Below are 24,966 nucleotides of genomic sequence, written 5' to 3'. Positions count from 1 at the left end.
CGCTTTAGCAATCTGCCCCAAGGGGATAGTCTATCCAAACGATACAGCCTATCACATAAACTCAAGGCAAAGGTTTACAAAACGGACCCCCGGAATCCCAGGTGCATTTGGCAAAATGAGAGGGATTTCAACTTCTCTACTTTTTCATTACCACATAACAAATACGGCTAACCGAAGGGACAGCTTTGGCTTATTCTAAATACAGGATTTATTTCCCATGGCTATCACACCATACATGCACAGAGCAAACCTAATTTCCATGAGCTGTTTCCTCAAATAAAGTCCCAAATATATATGGATCACCTTAGTGTCACCAGTATCTGGTGTAAATTAATGTGGGACCCCTAAACGTATGTACACAGACAGAACCCACCTCAGCTCTCATCTTTTTCCTATTAAACTGCAGATCCACCAATTCATATAATTACATCTATAATACTATACAGCTCAGCCTTTATGATTCACATTGTATTGATTTTGTTATTATTACAAAAAATGTAATAAACAACATGGAAAAATGTTCTTTTTCTCAGCTGTTTGTGCTGCTTTCAGATAACTCATTAGAATGCAATGTCTCAAACAAATATCCAGGTACCCATGGAGCCTGCCACTAATGAAGTGCCAATAGACCAACTTCATAAAAGTGACATCCGCTCTGATTTGTAGTTGGTGACAGTAATGTATGATAGTAAACATTGATTTTGCTGTCCAAAATCACTGGAATAGCACAGTGTAATTAAGGTGGGGTTTTCACTTAACTGATATAAATAACCACTGTCCACTGGTATGCATCATTTTATATTAAAAAATAGAGCAGTAGAGAGTAATGGGCTCTGTTATGTTATCTTGTGTATATGTGTGTATGTATATATATATATATATATATATTTATCCTCTATCCTCTATGATAGAATTATTTGTGTCTAAATTAAGAATATAATATATATTTTAATACAATTTAAAAAAAAAAAATATATATATATATATACTTTATGTTTTTTGTTCAGTTTTGCCACACTTAAGTTTTTTATTATCTTTCTGTGTAATGGACCATTTTGTGTTCACGTTTCAGTGTTGTTTAATAGTTTAATGCTCGGTGGAGTTCTGTCATTTTGAACAGGCAAAAGCGGAGGTTACCTAGTTTGGCTGTCAGGACCCGCCCACTCCCAGCGGAACATGAATGCAGGAAGCTCCGGAGCCGGCTTCGGTGAGGCTATATCGTTCATTTTTTATGTGAAGGAACTATAAAGGAATGTATCCTATGCCATTTGTTGTTGTCTTTTAGAGGCTGCGACATTAGCAAACCGTGAGTAAAGCAAAATGAGTTAAACGGGGTAGTTTTAGCTAGCTTTAAAATAGAGTTAGCTAGCTCCTGCGTCTTTTTTAGCTAACGTTAATTTTCCGGGTGCGTTAGCCGCGAGTTCACCAATTGTTGACGGGTTGTGGTTATCAGTGTTACGGACATTAAAGCTGACTAGACCACTTTGAAGTTAATCTATGATGAGGTTATTACAGTTGGCAGTTAGCTACCTGTGCGGACCCAGCGTACGGGTCCAGGGATTGTCATTGAAACAGCCCGGATGTCTAAACTGTGCGCTCATTGGACGGAGTGGCCACGCTGAACTTTCCTATTGGCCAGAGTTCATGAAGCTTTTTGTTTACCAGCGAAAACCGCACAGTAAAAGCGCCCAAAACATCCTGTTCTGTTGCAGGATACATGAAAATATCAATAAGATTGTGATGCCGTGACTGAGGGTTCTTCCTCTCTCTGCGCTCTCTCGCACTTTAATTATTGTATCCACATGAAGAGAGACTTAATCAGGATCCAAGGCCGGGTTTACCCGATAAGGGCTCCAATATGTGGCCCCTTTGACACCTGTGCACCTTGTTGCCTCCTAGTTTCCATTAAGTACAACCCACAGAGTAGAGCTGCAAAGATTAGTCATACATTGCAGCTTTTCGGTGTCAAAATATTATCAACAGATTAATTTTCTATTTTGGACTGTTTGACAAATGAAACAAGAGATTAAAAGATGCCACCTTAGGCTCTAGGAAACTGTGTTAGTCATTTTTCTGCTGAGATGGACTGTACTTTGTACCTTGCATCATAAAGAATGTCAAAACCATCTCCCTTGATCACCAATGATCAGATCCTGCTTGCATTTCATTGTAACTTTTGAAAACTATTACCACTGCTGGACATAAAAACATTCAACATAAATTTAGACTGTCAGAAAGCTAACAGTTATGTTACTGTTATGTATTATATGACTCCAAACCAAACATATGCAGCAAACCCTTAATAATGAATCTTTTTATTCGTAGTTTGTAGAAAAATAACAGGATATGACCCGGCTACAAGTTGATTAAAAATATATCAAATTATTGCCCAGCTCAGCTATCCATGCATATCAAAGTTGAATAATTGATCTCTCAATAAAATCAGGAATTGGATTTCACATAACAATACATAAGTGTTTACTTTTTAATGTGGACTGATATGTGGATACCTGTGTTCCCTCAGTGTGTTTTGACTGCAGTCACACCTGTAATCTAGATGTCTTTGTGTTACCCAGAATGCTCTGTAACACATTGGTCTGATTATCCTGTCGGTCCAATGAATCTTCCACTCACTGGCCACCACTTTCCACTTAATGTCTCTCTGCACTCTTCTCTCAGGCGTAGGTTTGAGGATGTGGCTTCTGTGGGTCCTGCTGCTGTCGCTGCTCTCTGCAGTGTCGGGGGGTGCCGACTCCAAGGCTGTCACCACCACCCTCACGACCAAATGGAATGATACTCCTCTGATGCTGGAGGCCAGGTGCGCCACTGCTCTGCTCAACAGCAACAGCCATTTGGCCGCATTATATCTGACATTAAATTTCAGAAGCAGATAATAGATAAATCAATGTCCTGCGGGCTTTTAGGGTCATTACTGAGACCGTCCTCTAAGTGAGTTTAAAGTTCTGCTTGAGCAAGAGCCTGAATACTTAAAGACTCCAGTTGCTGCACTGAGTGCTGTAACTGACCCTGGGCTCTGATGTTGGCAGACAAAACCAAATCCTTTCTCTGTCATTATTCATACAATGTAGTTTTTACCAATTTACAGACAGTATGCACAGACAGAATATATACATACACAGCTTATGAAATGGCCACCTTCGTCCTCTTCTTCCTCAGTGAGTTCCTGGCAGAGGAGAGCCAGGAGAAGTTCTGGGACTTTGTTGAGGCCAATCAGAACATAGAAGGAGAGCATGATGGTAAAGTAAAGCTGCTTCAGCCACTCTGGACCTGATTTCACTTTTTATTTCTGTGCTACGAGCATCTGACTTTATGATGTGTGTGCAATCCTCTTGGCAGCAGGTGCAGTGTCAGTGTTTTGGCCAAAATTCTTATGTAAGCAATAACATGACGGAGCAGAACAGAGCTGCAAACTGTAATTTTGTTCTGTTCATTTGTGCCTCTGCGAGGGATAATTAACCATTTAACCCACAATAAGAATTTTAACTGATCAGTTATAGTTAAAAAATAACGATAAGTGTTTGTACAAAGTGTACAAATAATATACAGTACAGTGTTAATTAACACAAGTTAAATTAAACCATGAGATGGTGTGTACAATATGCAAATAGTGCCTCTCTCCACACACAAGCTCCCACTTTAAAAACATGGACAACACATGTATTGCACATGTAAGAAGAAACCTTTCCTAGTGGGGAAAAAAGACATTTGCTACATTGCTAATTTTTAATGAGTGACACACATTCGTCCATTCCAAGTAGTACATCTTGTTGGTAAATAATTAGACCATAACTCCTGTGACAGAGTTAAAGTTAATCAGTTAAACACAGCAAGAGAAACCATGTCAAAGAACACAATGTTTACTCATCACTTCTGTTTGTACATATTATCCTCTTGCAGACACAGATCAGGCCTACTATGACCTGATTGTGAAGAAAGCCAGTGCCTTGCTCAGCTCCGTCCAGTTGAACATGCTAAAGTTCGCCCTCTCCCTGAGAGCCTACTCTGCAACAGTACACTCCTTCCAACAGGTACCAGGAAGACGATTCAATATTGTGTTTGAAGGCTTGTACTCACGAGGAGTGTCATATTCTGTTCAAAGTGTGTAAAAGATCCTGCTGTTTTATTTTAGATTGCGTCCAATGAGCCGCCTCCCGCTGGCTGCTCAGCATTTTTCAGCGTCCACGGAGAAAAGACATGTGATGCTGAAAGTTTAGATGCTCTCCTGAAAACTGCACCTGAGAGGTAAAGATAGACAGATACAATTCAGACTTGATAAACCAGTAAAAGGCTGACCTTGTAGCTGATTCTCCTCACTGTCTCTCTTTCAGGCCAAAGCCGTACCTTTTCAAAGGCGATCACAAATACCCAGGATCCAATCCAGACGCTCCTGTTGTCATTCTGTATGCTGAGTTTGGGAAAATAGACTTCCAGAGGCTTCACCAAGTCCTATCATCTAAAGTCTATGAAGGCCTGGCAACTTATGTGCTCCGCCATTACCTGGCTGTAGGTGTTTCTAACACTTTCATAACAAAATTTAAATTAGTTTAACTTAATGGTGAATGCACTGATACAGTTCCCAGTGCATAATGACCCAACTGGATAGGGATGTGTATTGAGAACTGGTACTAAATTGATACTGCTTCCTTGTTGGGTTTGTACTGAAATACTGTTGAGCTTCTGGACAAACAGTGCTGCTGTCGGCATTTGTGTAACGTTAAGGCACCTGGAGGTCTCTAAAGATGACAAAGCTGCTGTCGTCTTGCGATTACGTCTAACTTTGCATAACTGCGTGTTTACATTCATGGCTGACGGGGCAAAATGCCGTAAAGTGTGGGCTCATGCAGTTAAATTTGATGAAAATGCAGCAAAATGTAACATATATGAAAATCTGGATGAATGTTAAGTGGATAACAACGGCAACCTCATGAAACACTCCCACATTCAACATTATACAAATCTGAAGCAGCAAGTACTGTATTCAAGTGCAAATTTGACATACTTGTATTTTGAGTATTTCCATTTCATGCCACTTTATACTCCCACTCAACTACATCACTGAGGTACCACAACACATTGCCATAGATTAAACTACCCAACAATAAATGAAGTAGTTACAATTAGCACAACCTCAAACATGTACAGGAGCTTGAGCATGATGCGGTTAACAATATGTTGTTTTTTTTCTGAGCCTGAAAGATATAAGTAATCCTCCACACGTTTACACACATTAGCATATTGTCATGTTTTCTCTATTACTTTATTGCTTATTGTCTTAGAAATGCCAACACAGCATAAAGGTGCCAATTGTTTTTAACACAGTCCCACATATCTCAAAAGAGGCCCAGAGAGCACCTATTGTTTGTAGGCTTAAAACAGATCTAAAATTATGTTCTACTTCTGCCCTGCGATTGACTGGTGACCAGTCCAGGGTGTACCCTGCCTCTCGCCCAAAGTCAGCTGGAATTGGCTCCAGCCCCCCTGCGACCCTGAAGGATAAGCGGTATAGACAATGGCTGGATAGATGTTCTACTTCTTGTGGGTTTCAATGTGACCATTTTTAAGTACTGTCCTTTTGACCAGAGAGGCTGTCAGGTTCAACCCCAAAGTTTCTTGAAGGGGAGATGAATAGATACTCTTCTCTACATTCACAGCAGTGTGTAGTACTGTGTACCCCCCACAAGTGTATACACTGTAAGTATCTGTAAGAACACGAAGCAGGATGTTGATTTAAAAGCACTTTAATTATCCTTATCTTTTAAAAACTGCAGTTTTTAATTGAGTTCCTCATTTTCACCTGGGATGAAAAGTGCTTCTCCAATTTATCACGTCAAGTTGAAGTTAGATTGCTTCTTCCCTCACATGGTAATGCAGTTGATAAGTTTTTTTTTTCCCCTTGTAATTATGCTAAATTATTCTCACCATCTGTCTGTTAGGCATGAAGTCTCCGGAACCAGAGAGGTTGTTACACTTAACGCTTTTTCTTATTACTTCAAAACTTCAGGGCCAATCAGAGAACAGTTAGTGGCTTCAGCACTCAGCAAGCAACAGCTGGTTGTCTGTACTTGACACTGTCAAAGCAGCAGCAAGCACATGTGTTTGCAGTGCAAGTGAGATTTATTTTTTTACAACAGAGATGAAGATGAATACAAGGAAGTTAATTGAGCCTTTTATAAGAGAGGCCACTTGGGCAAACAGTTTTGTGCTTACTTTGTTATCCATGGATTGGTGCAGCAGCACTAAAGCTTTATTGCTGTTAAGGAAATCTGACACATTTGTGGAAGGGACAAGAACAGCGTCTCTTATCTTTCTACAATATTTTCTCCTTTCCCTCCAGAAACCTAGTGGAAAGAAAGTCTATCTCTCTGGTTACGGAGTGGAGCTGGCCATCAAAAGCCAGGAGTATAAGGCAAAGGATGACACACAAGTCCAAGGTGCACACACACTAGCACTGTCAATATATACCCATGATGGTGTCGTCCCAGAGGAGTCCTGGTGTGAATAATGAGTTAATTGATTGTGGTTTCAGGAGCGGAGGTGAATGCTACAATGATCGGAGAGAATGATCCAGTGGACGAGGTCCAGGGATTCCTTTTTGGCAAACTGAAGTGAGTGACTTTGTGTCAGCCCCTGATAAAAATTCAAAGCCTAGATTAGCTACAGGAACTACACCACGCTTGCACCAGCCAAGCCTTTTTCTTCTTCTTCTACTTCTTCTCCTCTACAGTGTCTTAAATATAACCCTTAATTTCTGATAAACCTACAGGAAAAATCTGACAAGTCACTCTAGTCGATGCTCTTACTCTCTCTTCTCTCACCAGGACCCTCTACCCAGAGCTGAAAGAACAGTTAAAGGAGTTGAGGAAACATTTGATTGAAAGCACCAATGAAATGGCTCCTCTGAAAGTCTGGCAAATGCAAGGTCAGTCTCTCCAAGGACTGCACACACATCATAAAGTCAGATGCTTGTAGCACAGAAGTGAAAAGTGAAATCAGGTCCAGAGTGGCTGAAGCAGCTTTATTCTACCATCATGCTCTCCTTCTATGTTCTGATTGGCCTCCACAAAGTCCCAGAACTTCTCCTGGCTCTCCTCTGGTGAGGAACTCACTGAGGAAGAAGAGGGTGATTGTGGCAGTTTCATGAGCCGTGTATACATATATTCTCTCTGCGCATACTCAAGAGTTGGACTGAGCTCTGGGTCCATCAGTTTCATAGCCACAGTTGACATAGATAGAATAGATAATTAGCTAATGCCAGAAATCACTTATCTTGATCCCCCTCAATTGTCCTTACAATTTCATAGAAATCTGGTGGAACGTTTTCTTCGCATAAAATCCCCAATCTTCACTCCTCCTCATTATTAACTCAGGCTATGCATCCAAACTTTGTTTAAACCAATAGACCTTTATTTCATCAATATTAGTAATACAATAGCATGTACTGTAATACAACACACAGAGGGTATTTCACCACACAATGGGTACTTACTTACATTTTACTTGTAAAGGAGTATTATTTTTTTCTGCTGAACAGCAGCAACTGTAGCCATCAGTGACTATTACCAGATAAAGGTCAATGCTAACACATACTGTAACAGTAGGAAGAGTAATCAAGTTTGCAAACTGATCCTGATGATTTTTTTATTTTAACTGCCTCAATGCTACTCAAGAAAACATTTCATCCCCTTTAAATGCAAAATGAAACCCTCAAACTGCATCGCAAGACTTTGCTGCATTTGTTAAGCTTTGATTTTCCTTTTGCAATAATGCCACTGAGAGACTTTGCATGCCTTTGCTGTCAATGCTGTTCTTTCATTAGCTTGATTTACTTAGGCATCGATCATAAATAACTAAACTGAAATTAATATTGGCTTTTGTTGCTTTAACAATGAGATCATTCCATCGGTGAATCAAACTCATAGAGTAAAATTTACCATCTGTAATCTGTAATCAATGGCTGCGGTCGATCAGTGTCGTCTTGATACATTTGAGCCATAATATCTTGAAGATATGAGAGCATTGTCTGCTCCAACAGAAAAGCACTATTGATTAGGGTTACATCATCTATTGGATTAAGTATTTAAACGCACTTTCACAGACGCAATCCTGCATGTTTTTGAATTATGTCCACTTTTCAGTCCACTTTATGCATATCTCAAACATTTTTTTCAGTCATTATGTGGTTAATGTGTTTTGGTGAAACACTTGCATGCATCACACTAGGTGTGGTCAGGATGTTAGCATGAGGCTGCTTTGATTTGTGGTGAGTAAAGGATGTGAAGGATGAGAGAGTTGGCTGAGCTCGACTGTCGGACTGTTATGTGGGCGTCTGTCTTTATCTTCTAACCCACTGGGGCTCATTAGCTCAGCCTGTTTACAAAGAGAGGGAAACCTCCAGGGGCCAATAATCACACAGGCTACAACACCATTACAAAGATGCTCACTGCATTGAAATAATCCTCACTACACTCTTTCTCTCCTATAAGCTCTATATGCTCTTATCCAGTGTCTCCTCTGCACTTCTAAAGAATGTCTTCACGTATACACCTCTATATAGTCTATATTCTTAATCCCGCCGTAAATCCTTTTTATTCTTTGAGATAGTTTTAATTAATGCCTCAAATGTGAAGACAAGCATGTTAACATGGAATCATTTGCTAATGAATACATTAATTAGCGCAACTGCTGCTATGCTGGCAACACGTCACTAGGGATGGCAATGGATGGACTGCAATGCAATTTTGTAAAGACCTTTGTGCCCAGGTGATGTGTTGTAATGACTGCAATTATTCTGACTTGTTCTCTAGCGCCACCATGAGGTTACATATGTCGATCTGACCTTGTCAGTGTTGACAAAAATATCATCCAAATATAGATGTTAAAAAATATGCATATATAATTCTTTAAAAAAAACTTAATCGGACATAAAACTTTGCTGTGTTTGTTAAGCTATGATTTTCCTTTTGTCTAAAAATGATTTAAAAACGTTTTCTTGTAATCATCCTCAGCCTTGTGCTAATGCCACTGAGAGACTTTGCATGCCTGTGCTATCAATGCTGTTCTTTCAGAATATTATTTTTGCACAGTCCACTTTGTTATTTGTTCATTAAGTGGAAATTAAATGAAACCAACAAAGCTCTGAGCTTAACTGAGCCATGTATGCTCAAGCCAGGAGAGGACTGCATCGTCAGTAATTTAGTGTGTCCCACTGAGCCCTGATAAGCCTCAACAAGCTTGAGGTCTTAGCGGGCACTTGGGAACCCTAGCGGTTACCACAAATACTCCACATAAGAAGATACATAAGAGGGACCAAACATTACACCTGCTAAATATCAACATATTAGCATGCTGATGTGATCTGAACTGAGCTGTGTCTGAGTACAGTGTCACAGAGCTGCTGGCGTGGCTGCACACTTAGTTTTGTTAAATGAAAGATGGTAAGTTAACGATAATAATCATTGCCATAACAGTTAGCTGTTCAAGTGCCTCTTGTTCTTAATTTCTTCTAAACTTTATGCCTCAGAAATGTGAGCCTTCAAGCATATACTTTTTGTGACTCCAATGGTTGCTCATACTGTGTCTTTCTCTGTTTCTCTGTACCCTCTTTGCCTACCTGCTCATCCACCCACCTTTTTCTTTTATAGATCTGAGTTTCCAGACAGCAGCTCGCATTCTTGCTGCTCCCGCTGTTGATGCCCTCAACGTCATGAAAGACCTCAGTCAGAACTTCCCCACCAAAGCCAGGTAAAGAAGAAGCGCGCACACACAGACAGTAGTTTTTCTTCACACAGACATTAACTGCAGTTTTACAGCTCAAGTCTACCTTTTTCTCCTCACAGGTCCATCACTAAAACAGTGGTCAACTCTGAGATCCGCAAAGAGATTGGCGAGAACCAAAAGGTACGTTTGTTGGTCCATTAATTTTCACTTATCAATCCTCTTTAACGCTCCACTTATAATTATTTAATACAATAAACACAACTTGCAGAGCGTCTGTTCAGCATCTTTCTCTCAGTACTTTCCAACGTTCCTACTCTGTCTGTGGCTCTCGGCTCAAGCTCATCATTTCCTTCTGAAAGCATAAATAAATAATAATAAGACATAATAATGGCTCACAAATATTATTTTCATGAAGATATAGCAAGATCTTTGCCAGACTTTTGTGATATATTATTTTGATATATCACTGTACTTGTTAAAGTGAAAACTAAATAGCTGATAAAACATTATTATAAGACATTTTTATCTTCATCCATTAGCAATAGCAAAGATACAGACAGGAAACGTTGGGGGAGAGTTTAGGATGCCACGCAACAAAGGTCACTGACTATAATTGAACAAGTCAAGCTGTGGTTATATGGTATATTTTTTTTCTCTCCTACTAATATTGATATTGGTCTCAAAATTGTAGCACTTCACAAATCACTGGGATTGAAGGAAATCTCTTCTCATAATAGATAATAATCTCCATCTACCTGATTTTAGGCACATTTTCAATTTATGAATGTAAACAACTGGATGGAAATGCTGGAAAAAAAAGACCCTGAAAATTTCACAGAAGACTTTGTACTTCGCTGAGGTGACAAGGTTGATAAAGGCAAAATGCGACAAAGTGCAATGGAATCAGACTTAGCAAATAAATTCCCTTTCTGCTTTCTGTTTGGCAGGTGCTCTTTTAAATACGTCATCTCATTGCTGCACTTTTTCTACAATGGTTTAATCGCACCTGACCAGTGAATTGTTTTCCTTAGCTTTCCTTTCCTTGTTGATTTTTTTTGTAAATTCATTCAAGATTTGCGTTACATTTGGGTGGAAATCTGGCTGGTGACTTGCATTCTTAATCCTTTTTCATCCCTCTGTTGTCTTAATCCAACATGCTTACACTCTCCCTTCTTGCTAACTGTGCTCAAGAAAAGCAGAAAAGCATTATAGCACACAACCACAACCCCTCAGCTACTTAACCATCTTCAGGGAAATATCTCAAAATGAGAACTGCCCTTCCTGTTTTTGTTTTGTTCCTCTCTCCTTTTATTATGTGATAGATTGTAAACAACATCTCACTTGAAAAGCATTCAGTTTCTGACAGTGTGTTTGGCTTTGCTCTGCTAATGGAATAGGTAATCATCCCTTTTTCTTGTCAAATATTTTTTTCACTCCTCCTCCCTCCCTCCTGCATCCTCAGCCCCCTTCTCAAGCTGTGCTCACACTATCTTGGTGTGCAGACAGGAGTTCGGGTGGGTGGTGAGGGTGAGCAGCAAACGTCCTAATTACTGAATTGGTGATTCATTCGCAGGCGCACCGAGTCCTGCAGCGAGAAATGATTATTGATTGAAGTAGTTTGGACACATGCACGCAGACATTTCTCTCTCTCTTTCTCGCTCGCGCACACACACACACACACTATTTAAGTGGGATGAACAATATTTGTGTTAATCATGTCTCGTTGTAATTGCAGTGTCTGGAGTATGATTAATCTGACGTCTTTGTCTTTCTGTAATGAGATTTGACTGCGCCAGAACGACTTTGAGCTTTCTTTTTGCGTGTGCAGATGCACAAACACTCACACAGCTTCTTAGAGCCGTGCACACGCCCTTTCTCTAATAATTAGATTTGTTTAGTGTGGGGTTTGATTGCTCTAAACAGACTGACTTTAAACAGAGCTGTCAGTGCTTGTTTAACGCTGACGACATGTCTTGTTACAGCTTTGTGTTGACTGTTGCCTCTAGTTTTACAATATAATTGACTACGCAATGGGCAGCTTTGACGTTGCGTGCTACACTAGGTGGTGAACTTCTCAGCTAGAGTTGAATTTGGAGTTTTAGGGTTTGATGTGAACAGGATGTTTAGTCACGTTGACGTTTCTCTCTCCATAGTTTTTCAAAGGAACTCTGGGCCTGCAGCCTGGGGATTCAGCGCTGTTCATCAACGGGCTGCACATAGATCTGGACACACAAGACATCTTCAGGTATGCACACACAAGCATAGTCGTACGTGAATATACAAGATATTGTAATTCAGTTTAGTAGTTGTGTCTGTCACGTCACCGTGTAAAAGTTTGGTAGTAGTGTTTTGCTGATGCAATTTACAGTAAATATTGAAGGGGGAAATGCAAATGAGCTGCAGACCACAAAATTACAATAAATGGTTTGAAACTAATGATTATTTTCGTTTAATTCCCTCAATTAATCAATTTTATCATTTAGTGTGTCTGATGTAAGTTCTGAGAGCCAACTGTGATGTTTTGTCTAGATTTGTCTGACAGAACACAAAAGCAGCACAACAACAACAAAATCTGCTGATTATTTTCTTGATGAATCGTTTCGTCTATAAAATGTGGGATAATAGAGGAAAAATGCCGTTTATATTGTTTCCTGTTTTGTGCCACCAACGATACAGGAAGATTCAATTTAACTGTCTCATATGACAAAGAAAAACAGCAAATTCTCACATTTGAGACGCATGTGAGGCAGGTTAAATTTGAGTACTGGATGTTTTTTTTGTAAATTTCATTTACTTTTTAAATTTTTCTAATAGTCAAAATAAGACCTAACAGATTGTAAATTTTTTTAAACAAAATGATAAGCTATAATCTTTCTCATGCATAATCAGATGTTAGCTGTCATGCTCATATTCACTCCTGCACAATCATAGATGCATGTGGGTGTAGATGACCACGCACTGACTTCTGTCCCTTGTTCCCTGCAGTGTGTTTGAGGTGCTGCGCAGTGAAGCGAGGGTGATGGAGGGTCTGCGCTCCCTGCAGATCGAGACGCTCTACATCCACGACATCCTGAAGCTCAGCGTCCAGCCCTCTGACTCTGACTATGCTGTTGACATTCGCAACCCCGCTATCAGTGTAAGAAATCACATAACCAAGATCTTCCCCAACCGCACCCTTAATTAAGCTCTGATACCTACCAGTTCTTGTTTCCACATGTCTTGGAAACCCTTGAGGTGCTGGAATTCTGTAATTAGCTATTAGAATGAGAGAATTACCCAAAAAAACAGGTTATTCCTGGCAAGATTTTTATTGTTCAACAAAGTTGAAATCAACAAACAAACACATTTGGAGGCATTTAAGCTCCCCATATCTACATCTAGTTTGTCCCTCAGCTCCAGTGACATACTCTCTGGTTCTAGTCTGTAATTTGAACATTAATCTGTTGGTAAGACAAAACCAGTTATTTCAAGACTTGGGCTGTTTTCTATTTTATTTTGTTGTATATTTGTACTACTTTCTGCCATTAATTAGACTAAACAAGCAACCATTTAACGTAAAAAAAAGGTCAAAGAAAGATAAATAGGTATTGAAAACAATTATTGGTTCTAGCTCTACTTTTCAACCACTAGCAGTGAAAAGTAGTTTTCTTAGTGGCACTGATCTCCTGTCAAACTCTCTCTACAACGCCTCTTCAATTCCCTTCTCATTTTTAGTGGATTAATAACTTGGAGACGGACCACAGGTACAGCTCGTGGCCTTACAACGTGCAGGAGCTGCTCAGGCCGACATTCCCTGGAGTCATCAGGCAGATCCGAAAGAACTTTCACAATCTGGTTCGTCCAAACCTGATTAATCAACCCCTTATGAGTTCAAATGGATCTGAATCCTTGTGAAAAATAGCAACATGTATGTTTGTGTTTGTGTGTTTTGCAGGTGATCATTCTGGACCCCACTCAGGAGCACGCTGCTGAGCTACTGAGTGTTGCAGAGATGTTTTATGCTAACAACATCCCGCTCAGGTTGGTGTTTGTGTCATCAGTGATGTTGTGGACTGTAAACTCGCCAGAGCCCATCAGGAGAACAGACCACAACATTTTAGTTACTTTTAAAACAGATTGCAAACATATAGAACTTTATATGTATTTTCTGATGGATGTAAACAGTTTTTATTGCTCCGCAGTTTCTGCCTAAACCAGAAAAATTTCAAAAAATACACTTCAGTGCAGTTTCAGTCAGTGGGGACGTATACTTAAAATCCATTTTAATTTAGGAGTTCTGTCAGGCAGGTAGGGGAGACCTTTGATACTTCCCTGCATGTGGCATCTTGGGATGGTCAGTTTGTTTGAATACTGATGAAGCACACAGCCTGCTGTCTGCATTTTAACTGTCCAATACACATGCATGAGTCTGATGTAGAAACTTAACTTTGTCTGTGTGTGTTTTAGGATAGGGCTGGTGTTTGTGGTGTCTGATGAAGATGACATAGACGGTATGCAGGATGCAGGTGTGGCTCTGGTCCGGGCCTACAACTACATCAGTGACGAGGTGGACAGTCAGAGCGCATTCGAAGCCATCGTCTCGGTGAGTCGACCGTTCACTAATGCTGACAAAGAGCTTCCTCCTCTTAAAACACCCATTACCTTAAGAACAACTCTAAGTATGACACCATTGACTTTTAAAAACTTCTGCTCCCTCTTCTGCATCTGCATCTTTTACCACCTTATTTCATTCCAGATGTTCAACCGGGTACCCATCGGTGGACGGCTGAGCGTTGGGGATGTGGTGAAAGTCCTTGAGAAGAGGTTCCCCTATGTGGAGGTCAGCAGCATCCTGGGAGCCGACTCCAGCTACGACAGCAACAGGAAGGTGAGAGAGGCTGAAGGCGATGTCACTGTATTAGATTTTATGGGTATTGTCAAAACCAGCATTGTTACCTTTTCATTAGTAATGTTTTTTAGCTGCCACCAGCAGATGTATAGCCCGCTCAGTCAGTCAGTTGGTCGGTCAGTTGCCTCTAAGACAATCACCTGCTGGCTTTAGCTTCATATCTACTGTACAAACATGAGTAGTATTGATCTTATCGCCTGATTCTACACAAGAAAGTACATTTCTACGGGTAGACCTCAAAAAAGACTGTTGCAATAGTTGAAACTGCCTGAGATAAAAGCCTGTGTGAGGTTTTTAAGATTCTGCTTAAAAAGGACGCTTCTACTCTACTGTAGCTACGTTTTTGAGGTGGTAAAAGGTTGATGCAACTTAAAGTAACAACTCTTCGTGTCTCCCCTTGAAGGATGGGCGGGCGTACTATGAACAGACGGGGGTTGGCCCGTTGCCTGTCGTCATGTACAATGGCATACCTTACCAGCGTGAACAGCTGGACCCGGACGAACTGGAGACAGTCACCATGCAAAAGATCCTGGAGACCACCTCCTTCTACCAGAGAGCCGTCTACCTGGTCAGTTACTTCACACATACACCGATCGTAATTGAACACTGTTATCTTAATTATCTTGATAATGTTTAATAGAAAACAACTGATAAAGCCAAATATTTGATAGCTAACATTCTGTTCTGTTGCTGCATATTCAGCTTCATCGCAAAATCAGTTTTCAAAATCAAAAAAGCACTACTCACCTACCTGTTTGAGTGTAGGACATTTACTGATGTAATGCATTGAGCTCTTTTCACATTTTCCAGGTGGGCTCTTATATAAATAGTGGCTGTGAAAATCAGGTTTTCCTCTTGAGTCCATGAAGCAACTGAAGAGCAAAAATGTGTTAAATCTCATCACATGAGACTAAATGGAACGAGTTTCATATTTACTGACAGTTAGCCAATGCAGTGGTAATACCAATGCTTGCATTTATTTGTGCTGTGGTGTGTGTGCAGGTGTGTTTTAATTAGCTGGAGCTGCTATAATAAAGAAGTTTAAATTAAAAAAAAATTAAATGAGGAGCTCCAGATGATTTTTTTGGGGGATGAGAGTTAATTTTTACAAGTACACTGTCTGGGATTGTAGAGAGTAATATTTTTTTCTTTTAAACTAGATCTTTGTGAGCACGCCATCTGCCATGTTTTCCTGTTTTAATGCCGTCGCAGCACTTTCGGGAGCCAAATGTTTGAATTGGTTCTTTTGGTTGGTTGGAGTTGGTTCAAAAGCCTCTGTTTTGTAAGGTCTTAAAGCACAGTTAGCAGTGTTTAGTGTAGTTTCTATTCCAGTTCTAGTGGTCCGCATGCTGTTAGTCATCACTCTTGTTTTCTCCTCTTTAATGTCTAATCCAGACTTGTTGGGAAGGAAAACTTTTCACTCGATACACAGCATATCAGCAACTGCAGTGGAAAAGCTATTAAATGTTGCGATGGCTGCCTTAGCTGTGACTATAAGGATGAAAAGCACTCAGACAAGTACCTCCTGCATCACTTTTGGTTCTGCAGTAACACTGAGGAATGTGCTCTCTGAATTATTCCTTTAACATCTTGACTGGGTGCTCATGTGGCTCGCAGGGTGAGCTGGCTACAGACCATGACGTCGTGGACTTCATCATGAATCAGCCCAACGTTGTCCCTCGCATCAACCCCAGAGTGTTGTCCACCAGCAGGACGTACCTGGATCTGTCTGCCACCAGTGAGTACACATTAGGAGTGTAAGCAAATATGAATATATGAGTATGCAGATATCAATAGGATTCAAAATGTTGATGCAGTATTTATTTTCCATTACTTATCTCCACCCAGACCATTAAATGTTATTGAGCTTTTAGTGTGACTCAGATTATGGATCATTTTTTGAAGTGAAATTTAATTAATTCATTTAGGTATTTACTTAAATTATTTGTATAGTTTGTTGGCAGCTAAATGTAAACATATGTATGAGGAGTATGAATGGTTGTAGGACAAATGCAACGCAGAAAATGTAAACCTTTTTAATGATTTCTACCAACTCCTGCTCTAGGCTCTGGTATAAATCTGAATATAGACATTTTGTACCATGAACAGATGGAGATTGTAGCTTTGCATTACCCCCCTAGTACACATTGACAGTCTAAAAAAATATAATATTTGATCATCAGATGATTTACAGTTCATGCCTCTTTTCTGTTTTTGCAGACAACCACTTTGTGGATGATTATGCTCGCTTCTCGACCCTCGATACCAAAGAGATGAGCACCGCTGTGGCCAACAGCATGAACTACATGACAAAGAAAGGTAAGGGTGTGCAGGATAGTCTCATATGATAGCAGGTCTTAAAAAACAAACACTGAGTGGAAGAGAATGCTGGTGGGTTTTCTTTTATTGTTTCTAGATACTTCAGTCACCTTCAAGCCTAAACTCTCTCCTCATGTATTCTGCTTCTACCCTCTCCTCCTCCTCCTCGTCCTCCTCTTCCTCTTATTCATGTGATTAAAAAAATTCCCTGCATCAGGGATGACCACCACCAACAGGCATGGTAATCACCCTTTTCCTCCGCATTATTCCCTCTCCTCCTCACTTGCTCTTTTTCTCTGTTTTCTGTGAACTGCGTTGCTGGCACTGTGTTTAGATGTGTTTGTGAATCCGCCACCACTCTACCATCTGTGTTTCATTTCTCAGAAGACACAAATTACTTATTATGCATGTGGTAATTGTGTGTTAGAGTCTCGAGTATAAGTACTAATAATGTATTTGCATAACTGCTCACTAAGTTCTAACATTGTTTCTTCCATCTTTATGAGAGCATGATAGTTCATCCAGAGTCATTTTTGTAGCTGCATGGAGAATGAGATTACAAGTTTGTTTTAATGTTTGGAAACGACAAAAATGTTATGGCTTTGCATTTAGTAGTAGATAACCTAGAATATAATTGTTATGTGTTTTTCCTACAGCACAGTGTGCTGCCCACACAGACTGTAGCCCAGTTTACTAAACTTAATCATCACTGAAAGCAATATCGGACTCCTCCTTTGCTCTATAAGTTGGCCTGTGTAGCATCGCCTCAGTAACTAGTTCTGACAGCTTCTGTTTCTGCCTTTGTGGTTGTCAGATGATGGCTACATCCGTCCTGTGACCTTCTGGGTGGTCGGAGACTTTGACAAGCCCTCAGGACGTCAGCTTCTTTATGATGCCATCAGACACATGGTACAAAATCTTTTTAAACCATCTCTTTGTGCTGGACCATGTTTGTCTGGACCATGAAGCCATTCATAGGAATAGTTTGAAATGTCTTGACAATGAGAACTACAAGAGATTGATAGCATTAAAGACTGGAAACAGGGGAAATAGCTGCCTTAGTTCTGTTCAAAGGTAACAAAATCCACCTGCCAGTACCTCTAAAGCTAGCTAATCATATAATGTCTCATTTGTTTAGTCTGTACAAAAAAAAGGAGAGAAAAAAATATGAAGTTGTGCTTCCTGGAGTTTCTGTAGTGGGTCAAGAAAGAGTCTTGCACAGAACACCCACATAAAACCACCAAGTGTTGTTATTACACTGCGGATTAAACAAAGAAAATATAACATGCTAATTTGTGAGCTTTTGAGGTGCTGGTAAGTGTACTTTGTTGTGTTTGCACAGAGCCAGCCAAGTCATTCCCAGTCTTTGTACTAAACTAAGCTAAGCAGTTGCTGAAGTCCTGAAATATTGAACCATTCCTTTTCTTCTTCTTTTATTAATCTGTATTAACATTGTGGCATTGTATGTAGAAAACAAGTAGACAGAGTAGGTATACAGTTGCCATCATTAAAAAAGGAAGACCTTGACCAGAATATCTCAAAGTAGAAGTAGAAATCTGAAACGCCATTATTGCTCATTTTGTTTTTAGTTTTGTCACCAATGGATGGTCAGCTGTTCTGTTACTCTGCTGTCAAATCAAAGACAAATCCCTCACTAACACTCAGTCACTCTACGACAGAAAACCAGCAACAATGTTCGACTGGGGATGATCAACAACCCATCAGCCGCTCCGTCCACTGAGACGAGCCGTGTGGCCAGAGCAGTCTGGGCTGCCATGCAGACGCAATCTGCAAACAACGCCAAGAACTTCATCACCAAGTTGGCTAAAGAAGAGACGGCCGCGGCCCTTGAGAAGGGAGTCGACATCGGAGAGTTCGCTGTCGGGGTGAGGGGTGGCGGACAGCTTCGCTTTTTTGTGTAGATCATGGTTCAAAATGGTCATTATTGCCTCCGTTGTTACTGTTCAAACATTTTGCCGTCGTCAGACATTTTTCGCTCCTCATAGTCAGTCTTCAGGTTCCCTCTTATCAACTGCCTACAAGTCATCTCTTTTTCCGTCAGGGTATGGATGTGTCATTGTTCAAGGATGCTTATGAGGGTCCCAAAATTGACTTCCTGCTCTCCCACGCTGCCTACTGCCGAGACGTGCTTAAACTGAAGAAAGGACAGAAAGCGGTTATTAGCAACGGAAGAGTGAGTCACAGTCTTGTTTCTAATTGTTAAAAGAACTGAGAATACGCGCATGCCACGAACAAATCTAGTCTGTATTTATAAAATTAGAGCACATTTATCATTTTACCTCAGTTACGGTAGAAATTCAATCAATACTTTTATTTCTTATTTACAGATCATAGGCCCACTGGAGGAAGAGGAGGTGTTTAACCAGGATGACTTCCTGCTTTTGGAGAGCATCATCCTGAAAACGTCTGGAGAGCGAATCAAAAGCAAAATCCAGCAGTTTGGAATAGAGGACGACAGGTGTTTTACTTCCCATCGTTGCATCTGTAGATTTTCACAAGGTTACATTTTGAGTAACGATTTTTAGGTTGTGCTGAGTTTTGTACAAAATTTAATGCAGGATTTCTCTCAGGGCCAGTGACCTTGTGATGAAGGTGGATGCTCTGCTGTCCTCTCAGCCCAAAGGAGAGGCCCGGGTAGAATACGACTTTGCTGACGACCGCTACAGGTAAAGTTGTAATATTTGCGCATAATTTAAACAAGCCAGCCTCCTTTATTCCCTGTGCCGTTTTTCTTCAGGGTCACACAATTTTTGCATTTTTCATAAATTTAGCAGTATTATTTTGAAATGCGGGGGTTTATTATCACCATCTTAAGCAAACTGTATCCAAAGTTTTCTACCATTTGAACATTAAAATTTATTGTAAATTAATAAGATAATTACGGTGAGGTTAAGGTTTGTTACGAACAGTTGAAACCTGTGTTTCCTGCAGCCAGCAACAGCCACTAAAATCTGAAGTTTGTGTTTACTTTGCCTGACCATCGATTTTCTGATTGATTTTTGGCAGTGCTGTGAAGATCCGCCCTAAGGAGGGAGACGTGTACTTTGATGTTGTGGCCGTGGTGGATCCTGTAACCAGGGATGCACAGAAACTAGCTCCTCTCCTACTGGTAGGTTGAATGTGGGGTCTTGTTGGACTGTTTGATCGGCCTTTTTCTTAATGATCCGTCCAGCTGACTTCATTGACCTCACAACTGGTGTCTCACCCGCCTCTCTAACCTCTCTCCCACTCGCCCACCTGCAGATTCTGAAGCAGCTGGTAAATGTCAACCTACGAGTCTTCATGAACTGCCAGTCCAAACTGTCGGAAATGCCCCTCAAGAGGTGAGGACAGGAAACTGATCATTCACTGAACAGAAACAAACCCTACATCTGAGTTATATCTGGTTAAGTCCAGTTAAGTCCAGTGCTGTGGTTATTCTCTGGCTAGAAGTTTACCATTTCCGAGTTGGTTCCTGTTTTGCTTACCTCATATGTGTGCATGCTGGTGATATTCTGCACATTCCTGCCACTGATTTTACACCTTTCCACTAATCTTGATGTGACGGTAACACCTTTTTGTTGCAAAGTGCCAACAAGGCAGGGAGACTACAAGCAATTAAACATGGATGTAAACAATGCTGGATTTAAAGCACATAAAAATCAGGTTTTTAAATGTTTTATGAAGAATAAAATGCACTCAAAATGTTTATCGGACCTCAGGGATACATACAATGTGTTTGGTGAGTAACACTGAATGTAAACGTAAATTTGTTTACAAGAAAACTTCTTCTTTGTCTTTAAATTTGGTGCAAAAATTACACCTAACCAGTCTTTTTAGCAAATCTGGTATTTTGATCAAAATTGGTAAAAACTAACAATTATGAACTTTCTATTTGCTGTAATTAGTGATCCCTCTCTGTTTTCCTCCAGTTTTTACCGACATGTGTTGGAGGCGGAGGTTGGGTTTCAGGCTGATGGTAGTTTCTCTCCCGGCCCCTTGGCCAAGTTTCTGGACATGCCTCAGTCTCCCCTCTTCACCCTGAACATCAACACTCCCGAGAGCTGGATGGTGGAGTCTGTGCACACCCGGTATGACCTGGACAACATCTACCTGCAAGAGGTGAAGCAATATGTCTGTTTAGGTTTGGTCAGGATCAGTAGTGGTGAAATATTTAAAAGTGTTTCTCAGAGTTTTATTTGCAGCAGTAAACTCTGAAGTCTCCAAAGTCTGAAGTTATCAACTTGCTCTATCCTGGTCTCTGAATGAATGTTTTAATACTGGTCCAATGGTGTGTTTTCAGTCAGTGTGTTAAAGACTGCTTCACCTTACCTTCTCACCCTTAGACTCAAACCAAACTCATAGTGTACTATTAGTAAGTAATTTCCATGGAGTTATTAGTATAATGGACCGGACAAAAAAAAAAAAAAAAACAGTTTAATGGGAGAGAGAGAGAGTCTTTTATTGCTCTTTCATCCTAAATTTATATTTTCTTTGCAATGTAGTAAAAACAGAACAAGGGTATATAAATATGAATATTAAAAATAGAACTTTCACTCTGGCCATGGTTCGTGAAAGCACATTTTGCCATTTCCAGAGGATCTTTCTATCAGGGTTTTATTATTGTGTGCAATAAGGTATTAGGGTTTAAATGGGGTACATTATGAAACACTAACTATTCATCATGAATAACCCTGGGGACAGCCTTGTCCTTAATTGGCTATTTTGTATCTTGGGCTCAAGGAGGGGTGATCGCTCTTTAAATTCTCCCTCCTGAGATTTCCTCCATTTTTGCTCATGTGCTGATGATGTTGGAGAGTTTCTCTCTGTCTTCGTGAAGACCTTGGATTTGTTAGGGAACCATTGGTAATGCACATCTGTGAAGCCCCTGGCTGCTGATTTTAGACTACACAAAACAAACTTAACCTGTCTCCGCTCCAGGTGGAGAATATTGTAGCTGCGGAGTACGAGTTGGAGCACCTTTTGTTGGAAGGCCATTGTTTTGACGTCAGCTCAGGCCAGCCGCCTCGTGGCCTCCAGTTCACTCTGGGAACAGCATCCGAGCCGGTCATTGTGGATACAATCGTCATGGCAAACCTAGTAAGTTATCAAACTATGAGCCTTTCATCCTCTTGTCGAACACTTTGGAGCAGAAGGTTGCTTAAACACAAACCCCTTTTGCCACCTGTTACAATTTAATACTTTCTAATGCTTTCCTGTAGTTTTGTTACATTGTCTCCTTTGTTATTATAGCCACAAACGCTGTTGTGCTCTGCCTTTTAGGGTTACTTCCAGTTAAAGGCAACCCCAGGCGCCTGGATCCTAAAGCTGAGGAAAGGACGCTCTGATGAGATCTACAAGATTTACAGGTAGGCACTTGGAGAATATTATACATACCGTGTCACAGAGTTGAAATGCTATTAATTTGTAAAGTCAGCCTTTGGGTTGAATCTTGGATTTACACAATAGCTGTAAACTTTCTGTTCTAATCTTTTTTTAATTCTTTTTTTGCAGCCACGAAGGCACCGACTCTCCAGCAGACTCCGATGACATTATAGTCGTGCTGAACAACTTCAAGAGCAGGATCATTAAAGTCAAGGTCAGTTAATCTGTAATAATTTGATGACCATCTGGCACAATAGCATGGAAAAAGTGATAGGAATATGTCCTTTCACACAGTTGATTTAATTTATTTTGTTCCCGAATAAATGAAGCCAGAGTTAAGTTTTCTCTGACTGGATTCTAACGTCTGAATTTTGACTGTGCTGAGGGCTGCAGACTCATGCAGAACATTTGCCATTTGTACATAAGACAATATTTAATTTAAAATGTCAGATGGATCAATTAAATTTTTAACATGGGTTGTTCAACTAACTGCATTAAAATGTGTGTGTTGATCAGGTCCAAAAGAAACCGGACAAGTTCAACGAGGAGCTGCTGAGCGACGGGACTGAGGAAAACGACACTGGCTTCTGGAAATCTCTGACCAGGTACAGCTTCGGTTCAAATAGTTTCAGTCAATTATTGAGCAAAAATGTCAAATATTCACTCTCTCTAGCTTCTCAAATGTCTCAAATGTTTTTATATCATTGAAAAATGATGAAAAAATCTTTGTATTTTGAATACTTTTCATGATTTTCTGACAAAATTAGTCAATTAATCAAAAAAGTAATTAATTAATCAACAAATAATAGGAAGTAGTAATAGTAATAGGAAAACCGTATTAGTAACTAGCCTGATGGCTCAACATTTATTCTGACTGTTTTGAATGTATTTTTCTTTTGAGAACAGTTTGTGTTTTGGGTTTCAGAGGGTTCACAGGTGGAGGAAAGACAGAGGAGCAAAAGCAGGAGAAGGACGACGTGATCAACATCTTCTCTGTGGCCTCGGGGCATCTGTATGAGAGGTTCCTCAGGTGAGTGACCAGGCAAAGAAAAGGGACCATTGTATCACCCAGAGTCCTCCTAACATCCCATCCTCATATAGTACAAAGAGTTGATTTGATTTGGTGCCTTTGTCGTCCCTGCTGTTGCCATCAGTCTTTTTATTCTACTTCCCCACCAGGATCATGATGCTGTCAGTTTTGAAGAACACCAAAACCCCCGTCAAGTTCTGGTTCCTGAAGAACTACCTGTCCCCGACTTTCAAGGTAGGATTTTTATTTTTCCACTGGCATTATTTTAAAAATCAGCCAGCTTCTCCTCATTGATTTTCTCTGACAGCTGGAGCTTTTTCTCCGTCCATCAGTGATGTGAGCTTCAAACAAGAGTTCTGAAAATCAAGGTGAAACATGCAGCACGGATGAGATTTTTACTCTGCCTGTAGAGGAGAGAGATCTCCTGATGGATGAGATGACCTGAGTTCTTTTCTTGGCTCATGGTTACTTTCATCATTATCATCTGTTTTTTTTCTGACTCTTTCCACTCTGGTTTTTGTTGCTTAGCCTCATTTTCCTGCAGATAACATTTGTTTTTTTGTTTTATTTGTAAAAATCACTGATAAGAAGCCCTGATTCCCACTTAGCTCACTCCATGGTTAACTCCGTGGTCTTCAGTATGAAGGATTGCTCTTGAATTTGATGTTTGCATATGGGATATTGGTGTTATGGTTGAGTGTACTTTTGATTAAATCTGTGGGTGGGCAGCTATAGCTCTGTTCCTAGAGAGGGTTGGCTGTTAATTATAAACTTGGTGCTCCGGTCTCCAACTTTTCCAACTGTCCTTGAGCGAGATGCTGAACCCCAGTTTGTGCAAAGGTGTTTTATTCCAATAGAGGGCAGAACACAAAGGGTCAGCGAGTGAAACTGACCGGTACAAAGGGATTTTATCAATGCCCCTAAAACATTCAGATGCACATTCTGAAAACAGACAAGTAGATGTTTCGCCCCACGCCCTGTGAGACTAAAGTGGTTGGCATTTTAAACCAATATGCCAAACAAAATCAAGTTTGTTTTTTTTTTTTTGACAGAACTTTTTTCCTTGCTCTGTCCTCCAAAAGCCAGAGGAATGTTTTTTCTTCTGTGATAAAGTTTTTTTCACTTCAAGAGCACATCAATGTTCTCTTGATTTACTGCAGTTTATGTGAAACTGATCGAGCACTCAGTCCGTGCAGTCTCTCAACATATTCTGGGAAACTCTGTTGTTAAAAAAAAATAAAGGTCTGAAGAAATGCAACACGTAAACATATCGTGAAAAAGCCTGCAAAAATCGACTGTTACGTAGTTAGAATTTCTTATTGAGCTCATTTTTCAATCAGCTGAATAATCTATTAGTTGTCCTCAATGGCCAACGATTTTGATAATTCATGAATTGTTTTGAGTACATTTTCCAGAAAAAGTGCCCAAATTCTCTGATTCCAGCTTCTTAAATGTGAATATGTTCTGTTTTCTTTTGTGCTGTATGACAAGTCTTTGGCTTGTGGAAAAAACAAGACGCTTAAAGACATCATTGTGGGCTCTGGGCAACTCAAATTGACATTTTTCACCATTTTTTGACTAAACAACCACCTTTTCAACTGAGAAA

At 40.2% G+C, this 24,966-nt stretch overlaps 1 protein-coding gene across 1 annotated transcript in view; it reads left to right on the top strand.

The window, feature by feature from the left end:
* Positions 1–1,126: 1,126 nt before the first annotated feature.
* uggt1 (UDP-glucose glycoprotein glucosyltransferase 1) overlaps positions 1,127–24,966 on the top strand; it is a 28,341-nt gene continuing 4,501 nt past the window's right edge. Inside the window, exons 1-34 of the mRNA XM_070842139.1 lie at positions 1,127–1,207; positions 2,680–2,818; positions 3,178–3,257; positions 3,919–4,049; positions 4,151–4,263; positions 4,350–4,524; positions 6,356–6,452; positions 6,548–6,626; positions 6,840–6,940; positions 9,663–9,762; positions 9,858–9,918; positions 11,892–11,983; positions 12,724–12,874; positions 13,453–13,572; positions 13,673–13,758; positions 14,185–14,320; positions 14,474–14,605; positions 15,030–15,194; positions 16,244–16,364; positions 16,847–16,945; positions 17,760–17,854; positions 18,625–18,831; positions 19,008–19,139; positions 19,294–19,424; positions 19,537–19,632; positions 19,973–20,075; positions 20,210–20,289; positions 20,878–21,067; positions 21,887–22,045; positions 22,229–22,314; positions 22,460–22,544; positions 22,847–22,935; positions 23,256–23,360; positions 23,510–23,594. Coding sequence (XP_070698240.1) covers positions 1,177–1,207; positions 2,680–2,818; positions 3,178–3,257; positions 3,919–4,049; positions 4,151–4,263; positions 4,350–4,524; positions 6,356–6,452; positions 6,548–6,626; positions 6,840–6,940; positions 9,663–9,762; positions 9,858–9,918; positions 11,892–11,983; positions 12,724–12,874; positions 13,453–13,572; positions 13,673–13,758; positions 14,185–14,320; positions 14,474–14,605; positions 15,030–15,194; positions 16,244–16,364; positions 16,847–16,945; positions 17,760–17,854; positions 18,625–18,831; positions 19,008–19,139; positions 19,294–19,424; positions 19,537–19,632; positions 19,973–20,075; positions 20,210–20,289; positions 20,878–21,067; positions 21,887–22,045; positions 22,229–22,314; positions 22,460–22,544; positions 22,847–22,935; positions 23,256–23,360; positions 23,510–23,594 — 3,852 coding nt within the window. The 5' untranslated portion in view covers positions 1,127–1,176. The remainder of the gene's footprint in view (positions 1,208–2,679; positions 2,819–3,177; positions 3,258–3,918; positions 4,050–4,150; positions 4,264–4,349; positions 4,525–6,355; positions 6,453–6,547; positions 6,627–6,839; positions 6,941–9,662; positions 9,763–9,857; positions 9,919–11,891; positions 11,984–12,723; positions 12,875–13,452; positions 13,573–13,672; positions 13,759–14,184; positions 14,321–14,473; positions 14,606–15,029; positions 15,195–16,243; positions 16,365–16,846; positions 16,946–17,759; positions 17,855–18,624; positions 18,832–19,007; positions 19,140–19,293; positions 19,425–19,536; positions 19,633–19,972; positions 20,076–20,209; positions 20,290–20,877; positions 21,068–21,886; positions 22,046–22,228; positions 22,315–22,459; positions 22,545–22,846; positions 22,936–23,255; positions 23,361–23,509; positions 23,595–24,966) is intronic.

This window comes from Pempheris klunzingeri, chromosome 13, assembly GCF_042242105.1.
Source record: "Pempheris klunzingeri isolate RE-2024b chromosome 13, fPemKlu1.hap1, whole genome shotgun sequence".
NCBI classification, from domain to species: domain Eukaryota; kingdom Metazoa; phylum Chordata; class Actinopteri; order Acropomatiformes; family Pempheridae; genus Pempheris; species Pempheris klunzingeri.
This window is presented reverse-complemented; position numbering and strand designations above follow the sequence as displayed.